Genomic DNA, 12,954 nt, shown 5'->3' with positions numbered 1-12,954 from the left:
AAAGTCCGACATCCAAAAGTATCCATAAACAAAAGTGTTAGACATTCAAAAGCAAAGAAAAGTAACTTCCTAAAATTGCCAAGATAATAATAATAATAACAACAACAATAATAATAAAAAATAATATTAATACCGGTAATAATAATACTGTAGTAGGAAAATGAATAAAAAATAAAAAGTGTACTGTGGAAGAACAAGACTTTTGAAAAATGTACTGACCTTGAGATAAACATATTTTTAACCTGGATTTTAAAGCATTTATAATTGTGGTTGGAGTCGCTTCTGTTGGCAGCTGATTCCGTTTGCGTGCAGGCTAACAACTTAATGCCACTTCACCATGTTTGCTTTGAACTCAGGGCTCCACTAATTTACTCCGAGTCTGCAGACCTCTGAGCCCTACTGGTTTTATATTTCATTTTATTCATGGGTTGAGGGGGCCTAAACCATTCAGTGATTGAAAGAACAGTAGCAGAATTTTAAGTTCTATTCTATAGCTCACTGGGAGCCACTATAAGGGCCTTAGCACTGGAATAATGTGTTCTGAGCTCAAATTGATCCAAATCAAGCAGCACGCCAAGGTTCCAAACTTGGTCTTTGGTTTTTAAAGACGGAGAAGTGTTTACTCACAGCATTCGTTTTTTACGTTATTGTCGTAGATAATTACCTCTGTTTTGTTTTAGTTTAGTTGAAGGAAATGTTGGTTCATTTCATTACAGTGACACAGTGACAGTGACACACCACTTTCATTGAACTTTTGTCATTTTTAGGGACATTGATAGATAGCTGCATGTCATCTGCATCGCCCTAATAGCCGAAATTGGCATTGTGAAGAATTTGATACCAAATGTCGCATAGGCTGACCAAAAAGGATCCAAGGACTGAACTTTGAGGGATCCCACACGTCATGACGATTTGATCAAATTCAACCTACCTAAACAATGAGTTCTACACTACATCTTTCCGTTTTTAAAATAAGTGCCATTTCAAGATTTACTCACAAACCTTTGTCTCGTTTCGTCTTGTTCAGATTGTTTTTGAAGGAATCCGAGGGAAGGGCTTCGAGGGTGACATTGCCATCGATGACGTGTCTATCACCATGGGCAAATGCAAACAGCAGAACACTGTTGCCAGCGCAGGTAAGACAGGTAAGATAGATTGGGGTGTGAAGGGAACATTAATTGCATGGAAAAAACACGCAAGATCCGTTTGTCACAGCTTGATGAAAACCACATTACTCATCTTAACTTCACATATAGCATATGTACCGTGGTGTGTCGTCCTAACAAAGTGATGCACATGAAACAGAGAAGACAATAATTAAAATGATAGCACAATCATCAGTTACTAAATGAAATAAGTTTTCAAATTTAAATTAAGATGAGAAAATCGAATATTTTCTGATATCTCGTGTTACTAATTTAGGTAACCAAAATATTAGACAGACCTTTAGATGGTCAAATTCCCTCCTGTGTAATTTTATTCCTTATTTAGTTCACATTTTCTATTTTCACCCTCTCACTTTCTCCACCCACGCTGACACTTTCTACCTGTTTTCCATCAATGGACTTGATTTGCAGTACACCTCTGCGGAGCTGCATCCTTAAGAGCTCTCATCAGACATGAGCAGAGAAGTGTTCATCCTGATAAAAGTCAAAGGGAAGAGAGAGGTTTTGGTGTAGACGGAACGAGAGTGCAGTTTGAATTGTGCGTGTGGGCACATACAATAGGCAAAAAGACATTTGAAGCAAAAAAGCCATTGCGAAGTAACACTCCAGCATCACCATATAGGGTCAGGATCTCAGTTCACTTAAAATGAACAAGGTTTAAAACGACAGACAATTCCCATGGTAAAAAAAAATAACATTTTTTTTACAACAAACAAATCAGAAGTTGACCAACGGAAGTAATATATAATTAGTAAAATGGCTGCAAGGTCATTGAGAAAGTGAAAAAACACCATCACAGCCAGCCGGAGCCACGACAACATCGAGAAAGTGAATTATTAACACCCTGCTTTTTTTTTTAAACCTCTTCAAATCCACAGCTTGCCATGTGCGCGCACGTGCGCTTGCCTGCTCGTGTGCGATGCGGCACATGTGTGCATAAAGACACTGGCGGATACTTTGAATAATGGATGAAGGTGTAAACAGGAAGGGGGGGAAACTCTTTGAGTGCCTCAGAGTTCTCTGAGGTTGTCCTGCAGGTTGTGCGCGAGTAGGAACACTCCGTGCAGGCAGATGGGTAATTATCAAGCAGGCGGGCGGCTGAGCGCTCGCTGTAAGACACAAACGTTTCTCTCTGCCAACGTGCAGTTGGTGAGCTAAACACCAGGAATAGCAAAGCATTCCGCTCAAATTGTGCTTGACGTGGATTCAAAGTCAGAATAACGATCGATTCATCTTCAAAACAAAAATAACATAGTGTCTATCCATTGAATGAATCAAAACACTGAACTACTGTATAATAATAAAAAAATAAAATTAAATAAACGGGTTGATCAGCTCGTTTTAATCATGTACGGCAATTGGTTTCAGTCTTTTTGTAAATAAGCAAGCTTACCCATTGTTAAAAAAAATAGAACATAATGTACACTCATGCAAAGTAAATAAATAAATAAATGAAATGAAATTCATCAATAAATAAATCACATCTGTACAAATAAAGTGGTGAGAGTCTGGTGAAATTATGCAATTCATTTGCAGTGTAAAAGGAGTCTAACAATCAATGCCACAAAAAGGTTTTGTCACTGACAATTTTTTGGGTGGTTATAGCACCCGCGGTTTTGCAGGTGCGCAGGTCGTTTTTTGTTTGTTTGTTTTTCATCAATTTCCAATCATGGCTCACTTGTTTTCTGAGATTGGTCATGTGACGTTTGAAAACTTAGCCGTGATTGGCCATGACGTGAGCCCTGAGCAACTGTGATGTCATTTTCCGTTGCAAAATGGATGAAAATGGCTGCATTTTCGCTGCTTAATTCATATTCTGCAAAGACAATAGAAATCAGAATTCCACGTTTAGACTCGAGGGGGTGCATAGAGCATGTTTTTGTTCAGAAAAGGCTAGGGTTGACTTCCCCTTTAAATATACATGCAACCTCATTCATTGGCTTTTCTCTCTTTTTCTTAGTTCTGATCGGCGGCTCACAGGCGCGCCCATTGGCCAGATGGGTGACCATTATCCTCAGCTGCATCATCGCCTTGCTCTGCAGATGATGAGTGGTTGACCACAGCGCCACCTTACGTCTGTGCTAACAGACACTGCCCCGACTCGCGCTCTTACTTCTTCTCTCGACCCGACACCCAGAATTCTTCCCCCACTCGCCCGTGTCCTCCCCGCATCGATGACCCATGCAAACACAGCCTTTACTTTATTTAAACACTTTGCTCCGATGACATACTATAACAAACATATTCTTATCATATATTTAAGACAAACATGTTCTCTATTAGTCCATTAGATTTCCTAATAGCCATGTCAAATGTCCCCTCGCCTTCATCATTAGCCTACGTCGACATGTATGACCACCCCCCGACCCCCTTTCTCCCTTCCCCAAGACACGCCAAAGTGTCGGACACTCTACCAAAGATGACCTGAGGGAAAAGCACGAGGGATTCCGGGGAGCTGGCGAACGACACAGATAACGTGGGTGAGTTTTTCCTTCTGCTGACCTTCGCCACCAGCCGAGACGCCGAGCGACAGGAAGCTTAAGCTAAGTGAGGAATGAATGAATAAACTGGCAAAACAGAAAGAGGCCACCGAAAGGAGGGGGAACGAGGACACTTCTGGTAGCCTCTCTGCTAGCCACAAAGAAAGTAAGATCGGTGTGGATTATACGTGTACATTAATCACTATATATTAAATATAAGCAAAGTTTAAATATAAGCGGGGGTCTTGGTGAAGGACTCTATGTACTGAAATTAAAGAAGCACAACATTTATACGATCTCTGTTGTTCCTTTGAGTTTGATTGAATTTATGTGACGTCACAATTTGTCTGATCAATTCCCTGTTTTTTAAAATATTTTTGGATTTGTGTCGGCCTCTATGGTCGATCGGTGACGTGAGTGTTGTGACACAGGTGTTAGGTGTTACCCAAACCGAGCATACTGTGTCTATGTGTGGTATTGAAAGCCGAAAAGTGCAACAAGTCATTGAATGTCCCTTAAGGAGAAGCTGGAGATGTGTATGTAACTGCTATGAAGAGCGAATTATGTGTTCAATTCACCTTTTTGCTAAGCCACGCCCCTGAAATGCAGCAAAGCCAATCAGAGTTCAGTATAGAACTCAAAACCTGAATGAAGATAAGTGCCATTAAATAAAATTAAAAATGGATATACGGGAATTGAGAACCTGCACAAGAGATATTCAGGTTTCTGGATAAAGCGATATGACCATTCGCATCATCAATTCAGTTCATCAAAAAAAATCACTTGTTCACTTTTTCCAAATTTGCGTCATCCGTTTAATCTTGCTCAGTACTTCTCAGCACTCCAATCAAATCGCAAACATAACTTGAATAATGTGTGGCTCTTGCAAGCTAAGCTAACCATTTGAAGGATTAGTGACAAGTAAAGAGAGAGTTTGCTAGCTTTAGCCGATATGCGTTGCTCCTTCATATCATCGTCCTCCGGCTGTGTCCTTAAGCGATGCTTTGATTCAATTCTATTTTGCAAGTTTTCCTCGTGTCACATTGAAAGAATGGACGTGGCCTTCGAAGGCAATCCGGATCATACTTAAGCCGGTGGAAGCTTGTTGACTCCGACATTTTGACTGATTCCGCGACGGTAGTTAAGGGGGCGGGCCTTGGTGAAAGGTGAATTCTGGAAAAAATCTGCCGACATTGTTTTATCGCTTGAATGTCTGTGTCCCGTGAACAGTCACACAAATATCCTTTGCTGTGCAATGAAAAGCATGTATCGCCGCATAACTGTTCATTTTCACTAGCAAGAGAAATAAGTTGATTTTTCTTGATATAGCACATTTTGGGGTTACATGCTTTGCATTGCATGGTATGGATATGATTGTTAAAATCGAGCAATACTCATATCTAGAGCTCCGTAACCCATAGTTTTACATTTATGGTAATGTTTTATCTTCTTGTCCACAAAGCATCAGGACTGACTTTTAATGTAAAATTATGTGTTTACTCATCCAGGTCTATACTGTGAGTACAACTGTAGCCCTCTTTAATCATTCATTAATGTACCGTACATCAATGCTAATTCTTTTTTTTATTATTATTATGGTGTGTTTTTCAGCATTCTCTATATTTCGCCTCTGTCACCTCATATTTTTAGTGTTTTTTTTTTAAATCTTTTTTTGCCTTGATCACATGCTATTTGCTACAGTGTACATCATGGTGCGTCAATGTCACTTTTTGTTCCCGCGTCTGTCGCTCACACTGGACAAAGCGGTAGAGATGGATGAATTAAATACAAGCAAAGCAAGCAGACCCGTGTTCTCAAAACATGTGCCCTGTTTTTTGTCTAGTTGTGTGTCTCTCACGCTCAGCCGATGGATTTAGGAGAGGCTTTAAAAAACATGTCCGCAGAACCTTTGACTGCATTTTGTTTCAACTGGCAGCCATGAGAGAAGAAACATTTTCAGGTAAAACACATTTAAAAAAACAACCCACTAGTATTATATTAGACAATATTCGTGAACATTACAAGGCTGAGAGGGTTAAAGTGATCATGTGTTTATGGATGGAGGAAAAGCAATTATTGGCCTATCCTATTCAGTTTTTACATCATTTTATTAACACTTCTCTTAAGAAGTATAAACCAAGCTTAAAACATGTATTGCATAAACACCAGATGGCTGCTAATTTACGTTGTGTTTATCAAAGAAACATAAGGCTTTGTTTCATAGTATGCCATCTGCAAGTCTGCCGATTCCCTAAATTGGCAGCCTCCACTCAGACACCGCTCCCCTCTGAACCGCCACTGTTTTGTCCACTTTGGCAAATAAATGCCATAAGTAAAATGGAGACCCTCAAGAAAACACACAAAAAAAGATGCTATAATTGCCTGTAGCACCCCCACCACAATACTTGATAATTTATCTGAACTGCAAAACACACCACCCACACACTAGATGTAGCATTGCTAAAGATATTGAAAAATATATATATACAGTATACATTATATACACACACTGTGGATAGGAAAAAAATGGATGCAGATGATTGAAGCCGAATGCAACATATAATGTAAGAATAGAGGGATTATATTAGGTACTTATCACTTCATATCTTTTGTCAGGAAATTATTTGATATGGTTCTAAATCCCGACTCAAGGTGGAATTACCACTGATAGATTCCTTAAAGGGAAGTCAGCTCAGCAACTGTCTTTTCAATCGTATGTTCTATACGCACCATGAGTCTAAACACAGCGTTCGAATTAATGGTGTGTTAACATGCTAACTGTATGCAGTGCTTCAGGTCACTTCGACCTTGCTGCAACTCTTCACCATCAGCATCTACTGGATCTGTTCTCCATGGATGGTATAATTCCATTTTCTTTCACCCTGTAATATTTGTAGATGAAGAACCCAATTTAATTTGAATTAATTTAAATCCAAAGTGCATCAAATCTCTGCAATTCAAAGTTTCTTTGCAACCTTATTTTTGAAAAACGACACCTCACCGTGGTGACAAATAAGATACACGATATGATTCGATTTTTTTATATTAATTGTTGATTTTATATTGTTGACAGTTTCAATGTCATTTTATGTCTTCGTTGGATCATCTTTCTGGCTCGCCGTGGATGTGATCGATTGAATCTTTGTTGGATGCAACACGTGACCATTAATGAAGTATCTAAGGAGCAAATACATTCTCCCGCCCGCACCCGAAAAGAAAAAAAAAAACATCAGCATTGGCTTGCTAATGAGTTTTATATTCAAAGCTGCCCGCTCGTGCAAGGCTAATTTGTGCATAACTCCTAATGAATCACACATCTCATCTTTCAGCGTGTCACCACAAGGTCTAACCGTCAAAACAAATACCGCACCATCTATTATTACACTCCGGGACATGTGTCATGATGCTCTTCCTTGTCACACAAACATGACTGGTCACAATATATTGTTTTTTTTTCCTTTAATCTTTTTTTTCAGCATCTTACTTCATATTGCACAGCTCACGTTTGGTCTTGCTTGCGTGGCACATCACTTCTAATGAGGACCACCGCGTTCCGCCAAGACAGAGGCACTGTCGTAGTAGCATAGCTCATAGTTTGCCCCAAAAATATCAAAGGGTCTGTATCATGCTTTCCTCAGTCAACTATCAGTGTAGATATGATTACCGGTACCTTTGGCAGAATGGCTCATTAATTTCTTACTAAAAAAGTTACAAGAAAAGCTATCTGATTTTGAGTCTTAATTTATTCTATCGTGCACATTTTGAGAAAAAGTATTATTTTTATAGACAATATCTTTTTATCTAGAATAGCCAACACTCATGCCACATGTTTTAGAGTTGAGTGTGCATGCATCGGTTTGATATTCCGCCGCGCACGTCCCTTGTGTATTAGCCACGGGTGTGCAGGCAGAACAATTGGACATCCCTACGACTGTCCTCTTTACATTATTCATCAATCACTGCTCTTCTGCTCCGCTGTCTTTAAATGTTTCCTCTGTGAAAAAAAAGATGGCCGCAAAGGTAAAAGGTGGAATTGTTCTGATAAATTTTTCACGCTCGCAGCGATAAAAGAGTGAAAATGACCTGAATATGTGATAAAGGCTCAGATCTTTCTGATCTTCAAGTGCGTACTTCTCTGACTTTTGTGCTTGCAGGTCATAATCTCCAGTATCCACATGTTGGGACAAAAACAAGATTTACAGGTCACTCAATGCTGACAAAAAAACATTGGGTCAAATGCTCGGAATATGCAATATAATACATTTGTATTATACTGCATATTCCGATTGCACTCTAAAAATCACTTGTTCCATTACAATATATCCGAATCTAGATTGCAATGTGCAACATGACTTTTGCAATACTCTCAAGTTGTTTTAAAAATGGCACAGAGATTAATCATACACTTATACATTTTGTCCTTAAACACACACACACACACACACACACACACACATTCAATCGTACAAGATGCCTGATGTCAGCATACATTAAAGCCGGGCATATGGAAAGATAGATGTGCAACGTTTTAGTTTGAAATAAATTCCCAAGTCCGGTTTTGCTTGGCATGCAGCTGAAATTAAAGTGACTCCCATTGCTGTAATGATCACAGCTATCGATTGGCGCGTGCCGCATATGGACAAGGTCATGCAGTAACTCTCCGACTAAAGGACAAACAAAGAAAAGAAACAGGAAGCGGCTTTAATCACATTTGGATTTACAAGACAATATCGAACCATTTTCCATTTCGGGTAACTCCAGGTTCACTTAAGGTTATACATTATTCTGCGTACAACCCGTACCACTTTGTATGGGCCATGTCTTTATAAGGCAGTGTTTTGCAAATGCGCTGCAACTGTTCAAAGCTGCATAAAATAAATTACAAGAGTAAAAGTTAATCATAAAGTATTTCATCAAACAGGATGGTAGGTCATATAAAGCTTCATGGGGCACTCATTGAAATACAATTCCACAAACTGCGGTACATTTCTCAGACGTTTTGTTTGCTTCCAGTATAGTATAGACAGTTCTTCCATCATGTTTAATTGCCTGTTGACCACTCCGCGGGTGTGTCACCTGACTTTTGCTCAAAGTCAGCAGGAATAGGCCCCACCCCCTTGATAATAAATAAAAAAAATGGATGGATGGATATATGCAAGTTCCTGTACTCTATAACTTTTCAGTATTTGTCTTCACCGTTTGTCAGGGAGAAATCAACAGTATTTAGATCTTGGTCTCATTTATTTAAATCACAAAACAACTGACATTTATTTAAGTGTGTTTCATTTTTTTTATATCTGGTGCATGACGCCCGTAAAAAAAGTGTTTATAAAATATAAACATGATTTTATTTGATTAAAAACAGTTGGTGTGCATTCCTACTCTAACACACATTAAAAACGCACCGCAAATTGTCCTTAGCCATGAATGCATGTCATTGGTTGTCTACAATCTTTGTCCTGCGATTGGCTGGACATGACTCTTGCACAAAGTTAGCTGTGATCGCGTCTAGCACAGCTGCAAACCCAGCGAGGATGAGTGGTATAGAAGATGAATGGCTGGATGGATTTAAAAAAAAAAAATCATGTAAAAAGTCCCCGGTGTAACAAGAGTCTGAAGCTGAACCAAAGTGATTCTTTGCATTCTTTGGTGGAGCCACTCAATGAGCCATTGTCATTCAAGTAGGAATGCAAAATTACATTAATTGGGCAAATGAATGGGAATCCATATTCTGAAAGTAAATCCCAATATAACCCTTGAAGCGCATTTGTAATTCTTTCCTTCCTCCCGCACGCTCCTTCGTTATGAAAAGCAAATAGCATCTGTCGTGTAAACCCTGATTTGTATTCCTTCAGCTCAAATGAAATTTGTCCCGGTGAAACAAAAGTGAAAGCCTCTCAACAAATAACAGAAAAACGAACAAGTTGGGCGAATACATAGAACGAGATGAGGAAACCTTTGCTGGTCCTGATTGGGTTCAGATGCTTCTTGATAAAAACAACAACTTTGTATCTTGAATATTAGTCAATGAAAAGGTCTGTTGACCACTACTGGTACACTCTTATGTAATTGTAATCATGTAAAAATACTTTGTTACTATACAGTGTTGAATTTGGCTTTTCGGGTATCTGTACCCGTATTAAGTATTTCATTTTGTCTTCATTTGCTAATGGAAATCTGTCCTTTTTACAATTCAGGGGTTACACACATCAAGAAAATTGGCCCGTTTTTTGTCTCGATGTTGCTGCTTCTTGACCAAGGATATCAAATGCCCGACAATCTCATATTCTTATAACATTGTCCTATAAGATTATCCATACGGTATGTTAACACTGTACTGGTCGCCATAATAGGGTCCAAAACCTGTCTTGGTGAGAGTCCATTTCATATGCTGTACTTTGTACATTTGCTTATGTAAAAAAAAATAATCGGATAAATTGTTCAGAAAGTGAATGTTTTATGGAATGGCGGCTCTGATATATATTTTGTGTGATATCATGTAAAACTGTGAACCTCGCAGGTTTTGCCTTTGACCGCAAATTTTTTTTATCCTAAATTTAGAATGAATTCCAAATGACACCACTTTATCGGCATTCGAGTTGCACTGAACTTTACATGATACCAAATAACTCATCAAAGGATGCCAATTTTTGCCTCCAACCTTTTTGGAGCAATCACACGATTGTGAAGCTTCTTATTTGGTTCATTTGCGAGATCCCCACCACTGTTTTGACGATACCAGTGAGTTCTTGTGGGCCAATAACTTCTCACTTAGGGTTATGCTGGCAGGATAAAGCACCTTCACGGTCATCCTTCCCTCACGCTGGAAAATGTCACTTTTATTCCTGAGGCAATGAGCCGGCCTGCTCAAATGAAGTCTTCAGTGAGCTCATGCTGACAAATATCTCATCACCATCAGCCAGAAGTGGCGAGTGGATTCATTTGACCTCCGTCTGGATTCTCAGTGGTGGACATGAGCAGGAGAAAGTGGTTTCTATTAGGAGGAGGCAGACAAAGCGGAGGACTCAGGCAGGGAGCATGTTCTGGGGAGACGTATGCAAGGCAGATTGTTTTCATGACAGATGGTCAAATACATTGGTTCAGCATTGCAATCCCGGGTCATTCACCGTTGCCGTCGTGTATGACTGCATTAGCGACCTTTACGTTCTTTAAAAATGATAAAGATGTGACGTGATTCATTCATTCAATGACGTGGGAGGCCTGTGAAACGTACCTTAAAACTACAGTTAAGGCCTGTTTTTGTAAAACTTTTCTGTCATTTACCAAAAACGATATTTTTTCAACCCCTACACAAGCACAGCCAAGTTAGGAAATGTGATAAACTAGAAAAGACCAAATATAAATTGTAACATTCATTCATTCATCTTCCGTACCGCTTGATCCTCACTAGAATCGCGGGGGGTGCTGGAGCCCATCCCAGCCGTCTCCAGGCAGTAGGCGGGGGACACCCTGAATCGGTTGCCAGCCAATCGCAGGGCACACATAGACGAACAACCATCCACGCTCACAATCACACCGAGGGACAATTTAGAGTGTTCAATCAGCCTGCCATGCACATTTTTGGAATGTGGGAGGAAACCGAAGCACCCGGAGAAAACTCACGCAGGCCCGGGGAGAACATGCAAACTCCACACAGGGAGGCCGGAGCTGGAATCGAACCCGGTACCTCTGCACTGTGAAGCCGACGTGCTAACCACTGGACTACCGGGCCGCCCTAATTGTAACATTGTGGAAGGAAAAAGTCTGAGATCAACGTGCTATGCAAATTCTAAAAGTGTAGGTGGTGGAGGTTTTTGCTAGCAATGGATCTAATCTGTATGCACTCCATTTTGACTCATTTGTTTCAATACATTATTATTTATCACTGAATTAATAACTCGGCATTTAAAGGGGGCACTGTTCAGTCTCGCCTAGTTTACTGTCTAATGAGGAGCAACGTAACTTCAGCGAGGAGAAGATAATCTACATTAACACTACAGCTCCTCCTCCAGGCTATAGCATTCTGCTAAAATGCTAAGCTAACACCGACATGGAAAAACAAACCTGTAAAATTCATTTAGGTAAAAAGCTATAGATCTATTTTCTATAGCGCTTGTCATCATTGACTCTAACAGCTGACTTTAGACAAGGTGTGTTTTTGGAATGTGGGAGGAAGTTGGAGAAGAGAAAAAAAGGGGAAACCCACACGCTTAATGCGAAAAATTCCACACATTGTTCATGTCTTGTGACCTGTTGTAATTGTCATATGCTTGTGCAGGAGTTTTTTTTTTTTTTGCCTAACTCAAACTCTTCTCAAAATGAGGATAGTTCGAGCGTGTTTTTTTCTCCCCCTTCCCCTCCCTTGTGGTTTCTTCCGACTTTCGGGGTTGAGTGAACGCTGGCGCGTCTGGCTGGCGCTGCTCAACCCGTACTGTGTTTTATTGTTTTTGTCTGATTGTAAAGTGTCCTTGGGTGTCTTGAAAGGAGCTTATAAATAACATGTATTATTATTACTATTATTACAGGAAGGCCAGAACTGAGATTCGAACTCCAACCTTTAGAGCTGGAAGACATACGTGCTACCCGCTAGGTCTGAACAAAATTATTCATCACTCAATTAGGAAACAAATTTAAGAAGAGGGGGGAAATCTGGACAAAATGACATGTGAACCACCTATGGTGGTTTTGTCAAACAATGCTCACTTAATCATCCATGCGCTGAGCCAAAACAGTGTGTTGCAGAGTTGTTAATACATTTTGGCATGTTCATTCTTTATTCATGTTCTTTTAACATCAAACTGGCACCCGTGTTAAGTTCACTTTTCATTTTTCATCTGTCAACTGTGAACAAAGGCGAAATGGTAGGCAGTCTGAAAACAAGTGCCAGAGGTGAGCTAGGGCACCACTTTTATTTTCTGGTACGCCCCGCGAAGAAGAAAGAAATGTTTTGCACTGCCCAAATTTCTGCCGTGACCATAATTCTATATTATCATTTGTCTCTGCTTTTTTTTTTAATCCAGGTACGTTGACCTCTGCATACCATTGTCGCCTAATTAACATTAAAGAAGACAAACAAGAAATGATTATTGATCAACTGACAGCAAAGCTTATTTAATATTTTATGATGGTGTCTCTGAAGCTTTTTGTACACTGCACTTCATCTTCTGCTCTGTGCTGGCGTTTTACAACAGGGGTGTTTCCACATCCCAATTGATTGAGGTTTACACTTTTCAAATGCTGTCATCTTGTATTGGAAACATCGTGATCTCATCCCCATACTGAAAGCAAGCATGTGCATTTCTCCTTGC

The 12,954-nt window shown here is 39.8% G+C and overlaps 1 protein-coding gene across 4 annotated transcripts in view; it reads left to right on the top strand.

The window, feature by feature from the left end:
• LOC127599143 (MAM domain-containing glycosylphosphatidylinositol anchor protein 1) overlaps window positions 1-5,466 on the top strand; it is a 178,670-nt gene extending 173,204 nt beyond the window's left edge. For 3 of the 4 annotated variants that reach the window (XM_052062842.1, XM_052062841.1, XM_052062840.1), the window contains 2 exons: window positions 1,028-1,145; window positions 3,127-5,466. In XM_052062842.1, coding sequence (XP_051918802.1) covers window positions 1,028-1,145; window positions 3,127-3,212 — 204 coding nt within the window. In that variant the 3' untranslated portion in view covers window positions 3,213-5,466. The remainder of the gene's footprint in view (window positions 1-1,027; window positions 1,146-3,126) is intronic. The other variant, XM_052062843.1, reaches the window with a different exon arrangement.
• Window positions 5,467-12,954: the final 7,488 nt, after the last annotated feature.

This window comes from Hippocampus zosterae, chromosome 4 (genome assembly GCF_025434085.1).
Source record: "Hippocampus zosterae strain Florida chromosome 4, ASM2543408v3, whole genome shotgun sequence".
In the NCBI taxonomy this organism is placed as follows: Eukaryota; Metazoa; Chordata; class Actinopteri; order Syngnathiformes; family Syngnathidae; genus Hippocampus; species Hippocampus zosterae.
Note: the sequence above shows the minus strand (reverse complement) of the source record. Positions and strands in the feature narration are given on the sequence as shown.